Source organism: Oenanthe melanoleuca, chromosome 2 (assembly GCF_029582105.1).
Source record: "Oenanthe melanoleuca isolate GR-GAL-2019-014 chromosome 2, OMel1.0, whole genome shotgun sequence".
Lineage (NCBI taxonomy): Eukaryota > Metazoa > Chordata > Aves > Passeriformes > Muscicapidae > Oenanthe > Oenanthe melanoleuca.
In genome coordinates this window covers 11,962,019-11,974,475 of record NC_079335.1, presented here as the reverse complement: position 1 = coordinate 11,974,475, position 12,457 = coordinate 11,962,019, and the positions used below count along the sequence as shown (strand labels likewise).

Sequence of the window (12,457 nt, the reverse complement as noted above, 5' to 3'; positions counted from 1 at the left end):
GTTTTTAATTACTATTTAAAGATTATCTGAAATTAAGTAGTACTGAATTACTAGTTTTCAGGATAAATAAATGTGTCACATCAAATTAAAGAGGTTGTGGTCTTCTTTTCACAAAGCTGAAGCAGCTTCAATGTTAATACAAAACATGCCCCACCTATGAACTTGGTCTTGTTTACTGGACCGTACAGGAGCAAGACCATCGATCTCATCAAAGAAAATAATTGAAGGTCGCATCTGGTAGGCCTACAGTGAAAACATAGGAATATTGACATCAGGAAAAAAGCACTGTTTGGAGGAGAAATGCACAAACACTGTGGTTGTAAAGTCACTGGAAGTAGATTTTTCAGACCAGCATCAGGGATTTCTACTCATTGATCTAAAGTAGTGAAGTGTCCCGAGTAACAGAAGGCAGGAGCATAGGTCAACCCACTGAGATGGGCGATAGGAAACAAATCACACCACTGGTTTTTATAGGTATTTGTCAATCGCCAAGAACACAGCCAGGACTTAACTGTATTCCAGGTTCTGGAAGCAACCTTTGCTACCAATTTGAAAACAACCATGCTTTCAGCCTGCATTAGTTTCCCTCTGATCAAAAGTCACCACTTCTTGAAACCTTTTTTGCAGATGTTTGGATTTTTCTTTCCTTAGGCAAGGAGCTGGAGGTGTGTGTTGCTTTGCAACATTCTCTTGACTGCTTTACTAATTTTTTTAATGCATCTGAAAAAGACTTCAAGCCTCTAAAAATGTTACTGAAAAAGGAAACATTGACAATCCCACTTCAATGGAAGCAGTTGGCAAAAAAGGAAGAAGAAATGTTCTTGACCACAGAAATTTAGTTACAACTCAAACATAATGCACATTTCAACCGTACCTGATCAAATAACAAACGAAGCTGTCGTTCTGATTCCCCAACCCATTTACTCAGGCAGTCAGCACCTTTTCTCATAAAAAAGGCTACTCTCCTGTCACCTTGGCTACATTCATTAGCAAGTGCACGAGCAACCAATGTCTTTCCAGTCCCTGGTGGGCCATAGAATAGACAGCCTCTGCAATTAAAAAAGAAAAAAAATAAAAATTCACTTAAGAAAAATATCTTAGAAAAGTAACCGTTACCACCCTCATCCCTGAAGCACAGAACTGTTCTCTCCTAAACAAAGCCCTCTTCGTTCTTATACTTTTCAAGTTACTGAAACCAAAGAATCTGAAGTCTTATTTCAATATACTATGACTGTTGATGGCCCAGAATATACAAATCTAACAATTAAATCTTTAATAATTTAATTTCATAAAACAGAACCCATTCAGCTGTGTAAAAAGTGGGCAATGTGTTTTTAGCCCAAGCCAGCACTGCAAGGTTTTAGTTACAAGTCCAATAATTTGTAAAACTGATACTGGAATTCTTGAAAAAAAGAGTTGGTGAGACAGACAACTGGACTTCCACAAAAACAAACTGCAGTTGACTATCACTTACAGACTGAACAAGACCACTTGAATGTAGAACTCAAAACCACTCCATCTCCCCATTTTGAAGGAAAGACACTTTTAAAACAGTCTCACCACACTGCAAATCTTTGAACCTACATGTATGGTGCATTCTATCCATTTTTTAAAAATTATTTTTTTTCTATTGCTAAAAAAAAGCATCAACCCTTAAAATTCTGAAGTGTGGAAACATAACCATACTTCAGTTGAGTATTTTCCTGAAAATAGGTGAATTAGGACTTACAGTTTTAAATGGCATCTCTTACCTTGGAGGTTGAATTTTGAACCTCTCAAAGACTTCTGGATAAAGCAATGGAAAAACAACCATTTCTTTTAAAGCTGAAATGTGGTCAGCAAGACCACCAACACCATCAAATCGTACCTAAAGATGATGACAACAGAACACATTTTAGATGTTAAAGCTGCAACCTCAAAGGTCCATCAGAAATTAGATGTCAGCACAAAGGAGACATTCATGCTCATTTTCAAACTGCTTGAAACAAAACTAAGCCATGGCAGTTATAGATAGCACATTACTGTATGAAAGCTTCCATAATTACTGAAAATGTCTCACTGACACTATGAAGTAAAAATACTTACTGAACAATCTATTTGCACTGGATCAACATCAGCCAGACTGCCTCCGATTTTCATGCGATCTTTGTGAACTCCCTTTAAGTCACTTTTCCGAAAGTTGGTAGGAAGAGACCTGATTTGAATTAAGGAGAAAAATCCACAATGTCTATTTTTGATTTTCTAATAGTAGCAAATGAATTAATCAGATCCTATGAGTGCAAACTTCTTGAATTGTTAAATATCCATTCCAGTTGTTTTATGTTTAATGTCCATGCGTAAAGAAAGTAAAATGGCCACTCCAGATATTAAGCTGGGTTAATTATTTTAACAACTCCTAGCACCTATAAATATCCATGCCAGTCCATGGAGCACATGTAGGAATACAAGCTTAGAACGAGTTATTCCTTATGTGCAGACCATCGGCTGAATGATTCATGTGAGGAAGAAAACTGCCCCTCCCGACCCCTAAACACACTGATACTTTTCAAACACTTTTAACCTCTATATTAAAAATTTATAGCTCAAGATGATACTTATTTCAGTTGGTTTTAACATTATAAAGGCTGTCTATCACTGCTAGTCCTTCACAAGGCTCCTGGAACCTGTCTGCCAGTAGACTACTCTGAAAGACATCCAAGACATCAGGCTGAAAGCATATTTCTTAGACTGTTACTAAAATAGTTTTTCTAGAGCATTTGTTAAACCAAATCTCCATCATTTCCTCTATAAATATCCTCTGTTATAGTGGCTTTCTCTCTGAACCAGCTACTATAAAGCACAGGAGCAGCAGAATTTTACAATAAGAAATTTCATCCAAGTGTTGCTACCCTCATTCCCACCTAGAAATCAAATTTCTTATTAAAATCAATGCTAAAAATCCAGTTGTAGAGAGTCCAGTTAGTTGTATCAACAGACACAACTGCCAGAATTTAGAAACTGAAAAAGATGAAGATGGTAACACTTCACAGTTAGGAAGATGTAAAGTCCTCCCAAGTAGCCTCCTTCCTCCCCTGTTCTCCAATGGCATTAACCTTCTTAAATTTCTGTTCTTCCTCTGCCTCTCAAAATCCTCTTCATCATCAGATGAGGAAGAGGAATCACTGCTGGGGACTGCATGTCTCTGTCTGCAAACATTCAAACAAACAATTAAAAAATTTAAAATAAACACTAAGTAATATCAAAAGTTAAGTGAAGACTTTCTCAGTTTACTTTGACATTTCCAGATTATTGTACTCCTTATGAATCTGATTTCAAACTACGTTATGTGATTTTCCTCATGACAGCAAAATTTGATTTTTATTAGGATGGTGAAATGTTTAACCAGTGTGCAAAGAAATTTCTTAACCAAGCTACTTTTTGTCCACCTGCTCTCACACACAAATCAAGTTTCACTTAACATTATGTAGCTACTATGTGAAACACCAACCTTTTAATTTCAAAATTTGGTTTCAAAACTCTCTCCTTCCATAACTGCCTGCTTTCAAGGATGCTAAATAAAGCGCTCCTATCTAGCAAGGAATGGCATTGAACAGTTGCAGGATGCTATATCTATTTGTCACTGCTACTGCAATTTGTAATTTAGAATTTAATGTAGTATTTTTCTTGCTTTAAGCAGTTTCATACAGAAACTTGAATTGATTCCAAAGAGAAACCAGAATCAGTACCTGAGTGATTAAAAAAAAAAAAAATCATTAAAACTTCCATACTCTCTCTAAGTAAGTTGTTTCTAGTTTTAAGAAAATTTCCATCCTTCAAGATTAAACAGTCTGAGATTTTCAGAGGAGGATTTTTGGCTTCACTTCCAGAACAAATTCAGTTATACAATCTCAGCTATAACCCTCATCATTACCACAAAACCTGAATTTTCTAATAAAATCTAATGGCCAGTAAAAAGGATGGGCTTCTCCCCAATATTTGCTTTCTTTATACCCTCAGACCGCCACAGAAATAACCATACTGTTAATATCTAATTACCATGAGTTCAAAAACCCTTGAAAGCAGTATTCAGTTATGTGACTGACAGCACTACTGAGAAAGAACTATCACTAAATAAATACATACCTGTTAGCTCCCTTGCATGAATCTCTCTGTCTGACAGGTGAAGGCCTGTCTGAAAAATACATCTTACGTTGTCTTGGTTCTGTTGAAAGCAAAAAATTTGGTATAGTATTACAAAAGTAAGAGAAAGCAGGATATCAAAAGAGGCAGAGAATGGGACATATATCAACTATCTCTAAGTTCTGGGGAAGTTTCAAGGGTGGGGAAGAAGAGGTTGCTTTTTAAAATCAGTGTACAATAAAAGCAAAAACATATACACCTGAGTATTAAGAACTGAAAACCACAAGATCAAGTCTGTTTAATTACTATTCTTTCAAGAATACATAGGTAGCATTCTTATTGAAAAACAATAATAAGGATGCCAAAAAACAAAGAAATAGAATGTGCACAGGATATACGCCTTTAACTAAATTGCAGGTAAGATATTGAAATAGAAGTTGAGTGTGTGTACATATTTTCATTCTTAAAAACCCCCATAACACTCTCCTTCCAGCCAAGAAATTAGCTCTTAAGACAAGTTGTGCCTATAACCTACTTTGCAATGGAGCTTGATAGCGTTCCACAGTTTTCCTCTGCCGAAAGGAGTAACGCTTTTGATTGTCCTCACCATCATCTTCTTTGGCTTCACTTTCTTCTGAGGAACCCCCTGCACATCAACATTACGTTGCACTGTTTAAGTACTGTTGCAAATTATATTAAATTCAAAATGCACTACATCACATGTATTCCCATCAGTCCACAACCTCTTATGCTGTAAGAGCTTGGGACAAACAACAACTTCTCTTTTCCTCTGAAAACCTGTTCAGAGCTCACTATAGTAGAGCCCTAGTCTGACTGTTGTTTATAATGTCAGTAACAGTGCAGATTATTTTCAATAGAGGAAAAATACCCAGTAGCTCATCCCATCTCTATTTAAGACAAAGCTTTTGGCTAGAACATAGTCAAGCCAACTAAAAACAGACTTATCCAACAACGCTACCTTGATTATCAGCTATTTCTTCATCAGTCCTTTCCATATCAAGGCTTTCCTTAAAGTAATAAAAAAAAAAAAAAAAAAGAAACACAAAAGACCAGTCACAAGTAAGCAGAAAACCTGTGGCCATATTTGGTGCCTATACAGTATCATCATCAAGGCACTCATATACACAGACGAGATTTAGTTATTGTACAGCAAAAGAGAACAGGAATATTCTAGAACCCAGGATTAATAAGATTAATAACAAGGGTTTCCACTCTAAAATAGGAGTGCATATCCAAACAAGCTATGAAAGCAGGCTATGACGACATTTAAAAAACAAAGTGACTGCCATTCAAAAAGACAGTGGACTAACTTAAGTTAATAAAGCAAAACTAAAACAGAGGACATATGATTGCTGTCTATCATTTTAACATGACTTCCTCTTGGGGAAGGGAAATAACTTCCCTATATGAAATACCCTACTTATACAAAACCAGCAAAATAAATTAGTATCTACTTCTTCTGTGTCGTGGAACTCCTCCAAGTCTCCCATCCTTCGCCGTCTACGCATCTTCTCCATGTCATCCATTTTCTGCAAGACTGCTTCTGCAGTACTAAGATAAAAAGTTAACATATGAAAGAAAAAAAAGGCAAGTACAGAAAAAGCCCATTTAGAACAGCACACAATCATAATATTTGAATACAGTGTGCACAACGCAAGTCATTGATACCTTCAAATTTTTCAACACTACTTGAAAATTACATCAAATCTTTACTTTTTTATAAAAAATTAAGAACAATGTATGAGTATCTGCAAACATACATTGTTTTCAGGTTTATTTTCCCTCTCTTGCTGAACACAGTATAAAAAAACCCCAACTATTTTAATAAGAAAAAGAATTCTGAAGATCACAGTAAAGCAACAAAGAAATGACAGCAGTTTTTCATAGCACTTAAGGCTGCTCTGCATGATAGCATTGAGTCACTTGGTTCATAGCCTTCTTCAGACAGCAGATTGCTTCTCTACACTGCTATTTAAATTTCCTGTTGATTTTCAATGACTACTTATGCTAGACACAATGTCTTACTGCTCTTACACTTTCAGGAAACAAATTTCAGTTTGGGCTTCACAGAGGGAATTAAGCCACAGACAGGCAGAAACATTTGAATTGCTTCACTTTGCCAGTATCCAACTTTCCTTAGTATTTTAAGTTAAATCTACTGGAAACCACAATATAAGCTGACTGTTTTGGTTCACAACATATAAACCTACCCAGCCTATACATACCAGACCAGGTTCCCAACCTGACCTTGAACACGTCCAGGGAGGAAGCATCCTATTCCAGTGCCTCACCACCCTCACAATAGACTATTTCTTCCTCACATCCAATCACTGAGATATAGCACATACATAGCAGCTCAGAGGAAGTCTCAGTCTGACCAGTGAATGCAAATAGCTCTTGCTGCCAGGAAAAACAATACCTTTTCCTGCTGGCAAAAAGAGGAGAAAGTCCCTGGCCAATATTTTGCCATAGTGCAAAGGGTTGCTAATAAGACTCATCATAGTAGCTTTGCAAGATGGTAAGAAAAACTCCTTACTTTGTTATAAGTTTGTCAAACAAAGCAGATTCATTTGTAGTGCTGTAACGGCTTTGTCGAAGTCTGCAGCTGCGGCGAACCTCCAAATCTCCATTTTCTTCATGGACTTGCTCTGCAGCTTTTGAGTCAGCTCTGGTCTTCAGTGTTTTGGACACTGAAATGCAATAATACATAAAACTTTCTGTGATGGAAAATGTGTCAGTCACTTTATTTCACTCTTGCTCTAGGAAAATGTAAATGCCTTTTATTTAAAGAATTTAAGTATAAATTTAAAGTTATTTTCATGATCACAGCATTCAACTTGAAGTACTTCTGCTTAAACTACATATGTAAAAGTCTGATTTGTATAGCAGCTTTTTTAGTAGACTGGAAAGCCAAGCTAATGAAAACAAACACTCAGCTTTTGTTCCATGTAGGAGGTAAATTTATTCCATTTAGCTCTCTGGGAAAGTGAAAACAACAAATGCCTACCTCTAAGGTGTTTTCCCTTCATTCACGTAAAATTGTATCTAATAGTTTTTTCTAAAAATTGCTTACGTGAGATATCTCTTCTAAAGATACATAGTTTTTTTACACTGTCTAAGCATTCATCATTTTCATTTTCTGCACCATGACACAAAAGCCCTAGAAGACAAGAAAGGCCTCAAGGTAATATAAAGAACTCAAAACCACTTGCCTGCTTTAAAATAAATCTGCCCAATATTTACTAGACAGCATCCTTTCCTATGGGTTCATTACTTGTACTATCATTAAAACTCTTAAGAGAGGTCAGTGAGAGAGTAACAGACATAATACCATGTCATTTTAAACACATGTAGGTTTGATCTCATCACCACCAACTATAAAACTAACCTTGAGCTCAGTAAATAATAATTTACATTGCCCAAGAAGAACTTGAGTTTCTACACACAAAGTGCATTTTAGATCCCACATTCAGCCTGTAGCTGGCACAATGCTGCCTGAAGCTAAGGGATTTTCCCTTTTCAAAGTGGCCTCACAGCACCAAGCCTGCCTGTGTACTCAGCATGGCAAGCTGGTTCAAAGGTGAAATCCTCAACTTCAGGGACACCTTCCTAAGGAATACTAATACTCACCTTCTTTATAGTCCTCCCTTTTTGGGCCTGATTTTGGTTTTGCCAACTGCCTACATTAAGAAAAAGAAAAGAAAGGAGAACAGAATTGTATCAGAAGTACTGTACAAAAGTATTGAGTTATATTGCACTGCACATTTCCCCCTCAGCACTGGGGAACTTTAATCTAGTGCTCCATATCATGCAAAGAAAAGCCTGCGGACTCCAGGGAAGATTTGGATCCCGAGTCTGCTGTAGCACCATATGCACACAGCTCTCTAAGGACAGATATTTCCCAGCTTGCTCATCTTGATGTCTCAATAGGGCAGGTAGTATCTCAGTAACCAAAGCGGAGGAGAGATCTCAAAGGACCCAGCAGGAGATACATGCCTTTTATAAAGCAGAACACTTTTACTAAGAAGAGTGATTCTAGTTCTAATCCACTGGCACTGACATTAACATATTCATATTCCCTTGTGAGTTTTTAGCTGTAGATTTATCATGATGTGACTCACTGTGCATGCTTTCACTTTTCCTTTTCATTCTATGACTTAAATAGAGATTGAACACCTAGAAATACAATACCTCGAAAAGTGTCGACTGACATTTTCACTTAGGATTTCCATGCTTTTGTCAAAGCTTGAGTCTGAACAGTGAGGCATGTTTTTTCTCCTCGATCTTAAGCAGTGTCCATTGAAATATTCAATCTTGCCAGAGGAAAATTTCTAGGAAAAGAAGAAAGAATAATTTACTTATCTGAACCATTTATATTGCCTCATTTGATCAAGTTTTGTCTGTTACACTCCTGATTCAAATGAGTTGCAACTAATAGCAGATAAGCCTTGAACTACTTCTGCTCTGATGAAAAAAATCACATCAGATTTCCAAGAAAAATTCCAAAATCTTTGATTTCAAACTTGGTTCAGTGGCCCAGTAACCTCAATCTCATCTATAACATGCAATTGTTCTATCTCTTTGGGAAAGGCCAAAAATTACACTACAAAAGGAGGGATTTGGGGCAAAAAAAAAAAAACAAACCCAAAACAACAACATCAACCAACCAAACAAGCAAAACAATAGAGAGAGGAAAGCCCCTCTGCTTCCTTTGGCTCAGCTGATGGACAGTGTCACTCCTTGTCCCTGAAGGGACACCTTGAGGTGAGTTTTGTGTCTCCCAACTGTCTTGGAACAGACTTGGGAATATTTACCTGGATTTATTGCTAATGGATCTCTGTCACTATTCCTTCTGTAGGAGCACATATTAACACTCTGCAGCTAGTGCATTTACCAACAGCAATTCAGAATCTGCTTTCCTGTCACTTCAATTACCAGCACTATTTGTGAATATGGATCCTGTAAGTTCCTACTGAACTTGGCCAGGCTGAGTGTCCAGTGGGCTATAATCAGAACTTAGGCCCAGTTGCACCCAGATTCTCTGATCTCCGAGGAGCAGCTGGAACCCAAGGGGGTCCATTTTCTGCTATATTTCTGTATCTTTAATGCAACAGAAAAATTCCTAGTACCGAGATTAAAATCTTTTTAGAAGAGTTTTCCCCCTGTCTCTGTTCCATTTATAATGGCATTCAGAGGGATATAAAAAGTCTTCCTTTCAGAGGGTAGCAATTATCCACAGAAAACCAAAGGGAACTCAAGACACAGATACAGTTCTTCATGGATGTTCATTTTGTTCACATTAGTGTTTCTGCAAGGAGGATGCTATTGACTTTTACTGCATGAGGAAAGCTGCGGTGGCCATGGGAAGTAGCTTGTTCCATTTACAACCCAAGGTCTTATTGCAAGTATGCCAAACTAAATCTTACACCAAAAAGGGCACAAAACAGACCAGATTATTCTACTGCTTCACACTAATGTTACCAAGAGGTAATTCCACTTGATGGATTAACTTGATTGATGGAGATGAATGAAGAAGGACCACAAGGATGTCTGGTTATGCAGGGAGAAAATTGCAAGGGCCACAGCCCAAAAAGAATTTAATCTGACTACTGCCGTAAAAGACACAAAACATTTTTACAAATATATGAGCAAGAAAAGGAAGACTACAGAGAATCTCCATCCTTCACTTGATGCACAGGCAAACATATGATAATGGATGAGGAGAAGGCAGAAGTACTTTGTCTCAGGCTTTAACAGTAAAACCAGGAGTATTCATGGTAGCCAGCCAGGGACAGAGAACAGAAGCCTCCATAATCCAGGAGGGAACAGTCAGTGACCTGCTACACCACTTGGACACCCACACCTCTACAATGGGATCCCAGTCAAGGGTACAGAGGGAGCTGGCAGAGGAGCTTGCCAAACCACTTTCATAGAATCATTAAGGTTGGAAAAGACCTCCAAGATAGAGTCCAACCTCTGAATGATGATCACCTTGTGTACAAAACCACTAAGTGCCACATGCAGTTATTTCTTGAGCACTTACAGGGGTGGTGACTCCACACTTCCTTGTGCAGCCTGTTCCAAGACTTAACCACCCTTTTTGTGAAAAATTTCTTCCTGATGTCCAACCTGAACCTTCCCTGGTGCTGCCAGAGGCTATGTCCTCTTGGCCTGTCTGAGAGTTATGGGCTACCTGAGAAAAAAGGCTGATCACCTACAACCTTCCTTCATGTAGTTGTAGAGGGTAATAAGGTCTTCCCTGAGTTTCCTTTTCTCCAGGTAGAACACCCCCAGCTCTGCTCCTCATACTTTCTAGACCTTTCCCCAGCTCTGTTGTCTTTCTCAGGATGCATTCCAACACCTCAATGCCTTTCTTGTCACAAGAGGCCAGAACTAGACACAGGATTCAAGGTGTGGCCTCGCCACAGCAATCACTGCCCTGGTCCTGCTGGCCACATTCCTGATACAGGTTAGAATGCCCATACAAAAAGAGAACTCTGGAGCACATTGCCCTCAAATATATGTCACAAGAACAAACTTGTTCAGCTTGGGGAATTCGGTATGGTTATAGACCTGGAGATACATGGCTTCCAAAGGGATAGCAGCCACTTTGGATGTCACTGGGAGACTCACTCATGAAACTTACTGGGACTGGAAACCTGGAAGAGAATAAACTCAACAGATATTGGTTTACCTGAGACCTCCTGTTGTATGCTTCTTACTGTCTGTGGATGAAATGAGCTGTATAACTAAAGATAAATCATATGCTGACATCAGGGAAAAAAAGCAAAAGTTGCCACCACCAAGTTCTTGCACATCAACAAGACAGGAAAGAGGCATTGGGAATTGAACATTAAGCCAGCACCAGTTCTCATAACCTCTGTCAGATGGAGCACTTCTACATTATCTCCATAGTTAAAACCCCCAGCAGAGCCCAGCGTTCTACAAATGAGGCAATGACTTCATGCTCAAAGCACAGGAAAGGTCTACAAAAAGGAAGGAAAAAAACCCCAATAAAACAAACAAACCCAAACCAAAGAAAAACTTTACAACCAGTTTCATAACAATGATTCTGCTTTAGCTTCAGGCATGACTTTACATTTAGCTTCCTTGTTCCTGTCTTCCACACTGAGAACACATGCCAGCAGTGTTATCTGCCTAATGCTGCACAGCCTACCCTCCTGTGCAAAGGCTGAATGAGCCCCCGACAAACATTTCTAGTGCAGACTGCAAAAACAGAGCAGTGATCTTTAAGTAGATCCCATGACTCTTTGTAAGGGGGGAGAAAAACCTGCCACCACTAGGACTTTTTTCTTCTTAGTTCAGTAGTCTTGAAAATAATGCAAACAAATACAAGAACATAAAATTAATCCATACAACTGAGACTCCTGAAAGACATCTGCAGGAAGGAAAGAGTCTTTGAGTAGCATCACTCCAAGGCAGGGCTCCCCTGAAGAGCAGACAACTTCTGAGTCAGAGCTGGTCTGCTTTTATTTGTCACAGAAATACAGGACAGTCTGCAGAGTAGAGCCTGACTTGGAAACAGTAGAGGAAAGTTTTAGTTTTTTGAAGGCTTTGTTAAAAAACAATGGAATGTGAAATGATTACAGTTGCAGTGCTGAGATGCAGAGAGCACAGCCCACTCGATATTTGTCCTTTACCATCACGAAAGTTGTCTGTCTCTCTTCTAGTAGGGTAGATCAAGATTATAGCAAGTTTAAGTAACATTATCACCGGTTTGGGTTATGCACTTTAATTAACTACAAATTTCTAAACAGGTCCTTTTTTAGAGTATCCAAAGTACTATTTGACTAAGGAGTATTTAGCAAGCCCTTCGGGCCAAGCAGAATGTACTCAGAGGCCCCCTACGGTTTTAATGCATTTCTGTCATCTAAACAGAGAGCCCTCTATAAGCATTGCTACAACTAAGAGAGGTTTCTTAGATCTTTTCAAGTTAGCTTTTTTAGATAAGGAACTGAACCAAAATAAAAGGGGATAGGGAATGACACAAACACACCAAACCATGAGACGATGCAGGTTTGTATTCCCAGAGACCCGCTCTCAGCAAGCTGGCACAGATCCCGGCCCAGGGCTTGTGCCGAGAGGCAGGTAACGGGGAACGGGCCGGCTGCTTCTTACAGACCCCCACCCACAGCCGCTTGTCCCGGACACTCGGCTCTCCCCTCTTTCTTTCCTCCGCGGAACAGCACTCCCCAGCGCGTTCTCAGCTCCTCCCAGCAGCTCCCGGCCAGCAGCGGCTCCCCCGCGCCGCCTCTCCGGGCCCATAGCCCGGCGCTGCCCGCCAGGCCGTGCTCTC

At 39.0% G+C, this 12,457-nt stretch overlaps 1 protein-coding gene across 4 annotated transcripts in view; it reads right to left on the bottom strand.

Moving 5' to 3' along the window:
- The window catches only part of ATAD2 (ATPase family AAA domain containing 2), a 29,969-nt gene that overhangs the window by 16,910 nt on the left and 602 nt on the right, over positions 1 to 12,457 (bottom strand). For 2 of the 4 annotated variants that reach the window (XM_056482747.1, XM_056482748.1), the window contains exons 2-13: positions 8,332 to 8,471; positions 7,771 to 7,820; positions 6,677 to 6,830; positions 5,595 to 5,691; positions 5,099 to 5,147; positions 4,655 to 4,765; positions 4,123 to 4,201; positions 3,093 to 3,185; positions 2,086 to 2,194; positions 1,752 to 1,867; positions 875 to 1,049; positions 155 to 243 (exon numbers count right to left, since the gene is read on the bottom strand). In XM_056482747.1, coding sequence (XP_056338722.1) covers positions 155 to 243; positions 875 to 1,049; positions 1,752 to 1,867; positions 2,086 to 2,194; positions 3,093 to 3,185; positions 4,123 to 4,201; positions 4,655 to 4,765; positions 5,099 to 5,147; positions 5,595 to 5,691; positions 6,677 to 6,830; positions 7,771 to 7,820; positions 8,332 to 8,471 — 1,262 coding nt within the window. The other 2 variants (XM_056482750.1, XM_056482749.1) reach the window with 2 other exon arrangements.